This window comes from Mycena indigotica (genome assembly GCF_014461135.1).
Source record: "Mycena indigotica strain 171206Taipei chromosome Unknown Mind.scaff0010, whole genome shotgun sequence".
NCBI classification, from domain to species: Eukaryota; Fungi; Basidiomycota; class Agaricomycetes; order Agaricales; family Mycenaceae; genus Mycena; species Mycena indigotica.
This window is the reverse complement of record NW_023503009.1, coordinates 223,371-225,128: the sequence shown is the minus strand read 5'-3', so window position 1 is coordinate 225,128 and position 1,758 is coordinate 223,371. Positions and strand designations below refer to the sequence as shown.

The 1,758-nt window shown below is 52.0% G+C and overlaps 1 protein-coding gene across 1 annotated transcript; it reads left to right on the top strand.

Moving 5' to 3' along the window:
• Positions 1–1,297: 1,297 nt before the first annotated feature.
• On the top strand, positions 1,298–1,758 carry MIND_01114500 (uncharacterized protein; the record flags this gene model as incomplete). Its single annotated transcript, XM_037367707.1, has 2 exons — positions 1,298–1,588; positions 1,642–1,758. 2 exons carry the CDS (start codon positions 1,298–1,300, stop codon positions 1,756–1,758), a joined length of 408 nt encoding a protein of 135 aa, XP_037215539.1.

Below are 1,758 nucleotides of genomic sequence, written 5' to 3'. Positions count from 1 at the left end.
GGCTATTATTCGACAGGCTACAGCACTATTCGAGTCCTCTTGTTCTCGCCCTCGTTTGATATGACGCGGGAGCTGATATTGCCCTTGCTCGAATTGGATTCGCGTCATTCAAAACTTCTTGCGGCGGACTTTGCCCGCCTCGACTTTCTGCCGAATCTCGAAATATTCACCCTTGTCGTACCCCACCCTTCCAGGTACAAGTCCTCGATGCCGTCCAGGCCGTCTCCCGTTTAGATTGAGCTACACCCGTTCCTGGATGGCCTTGCGATGCGAGTCGCCAACGCGGTCTCCACTGGGTACATAATGAAGCTCAGTCGATTCGTTATTGAGCATGTACCACATTCCTTTTGCGACGAAGACATGTACAGCTTGAGGAATCTGCAGCGTCACTTGCAGATCAAGGTCGCGATGCCTCATGGTCATCTTTCGAACATGGAATTCATGGCCCGGGGAAGGTTTACGTCGGGAGCTCGAGGACCGTAGCGATGTGATGTGAATTCGATAGTATCATGTTTTTCATCCAGTCTGATTCGAGAAGCCTTGACCCGGACCAGGAACCATGGGTATGGCGGCGTAAAGTGCAGTGTTGAGAGAGACCGCGACGGTCATCATGTGGTGAGAAGAATGGGTCAGTTGTCCGTGTCGCGCTCGCAGACCAGTGGTGACTGTCGGCCTAAGTTTCTCAGAACTTGTGCTAGTAGATTCATATTTGTTTTTATGTTGCCCGGCAAGCATAGGAGATAATTGAGTTTGAGCGGGGGTTTGACAAGAGGATGTTCGGGACTAGTAGCATACGAGTCAGTGCGGAACAGACAGCATAGTTGGTCGGTTGGCGAAACGAAAGATGGTGTGACCTCTGACCATCACACTATTCTTCTTTCGTCTGTACTCTCATGTCGTCGCCGCAGCCCTGCAAAACGACCTGCCTCTGGTCCAGAACGCGCCAAAGACGGATTCGAAGGACGTAATACCACCGCAGGAGAGGGTCGTGGGCAGAGAGGAATGATGTAGGATGCACGACACATGGGGCTTGGCCATTGCGGACACCGGTGCGTTGACCTAGCTTTCCTGTATGTTCCAATCGCCTAATTGCGGCCTCAGGACTCGATTATTCCTTTCTTTATCTGGTCCCCGAGCACAATAGCGTGCAGCTTGGCTATGTATCGACGATGACCATCTTGGCGAGCACACACACCACCCCATTCGTCCTTCCGACTTCGCCAACACGGTATTCACCACCTACACCGTCGTTTACGAGCGCTCTCATAGCCAACAACGCCCTCCTCCCAGACGACAAATGGTCCTATCTCCTACTTCTACTGCCTTTCCCCCAGATATCGCATTTACAAGCCATGTCAAGCATGTCCTGTCCGCTGGTGTCTCCTTTTCATCCAAGTTCCCCGCCCTCTTTCGCCTTTTCGTTCTCCCTCTGCCGGAACAGAATGTCTTCGACTTCAAGGGCCTACTTGCGGAGAGGAAGGGTAGACAGCCCTCGAACGGGGTTAGCTGGGCAGAGGTTGTCGCAGTCGTCGCAAAGATAGAGGGGAATGTGGTTATGGAGCGCGCGAAGGAAAGGCGGGAAACTCTGGTATGTAAGCAGTTTTTTGCAGCGAGATTCTGAGGCTAACAACAAATGGGCAGGCGTATTACAAACGTTTAACAACAAATGAGCAGGCGTATTACAAACGTGTACCTACGTTACCACTTCATATCCCCACATCCCTCGCGTTCTTCCACGCAGAAGAGCCCCCAAATTGA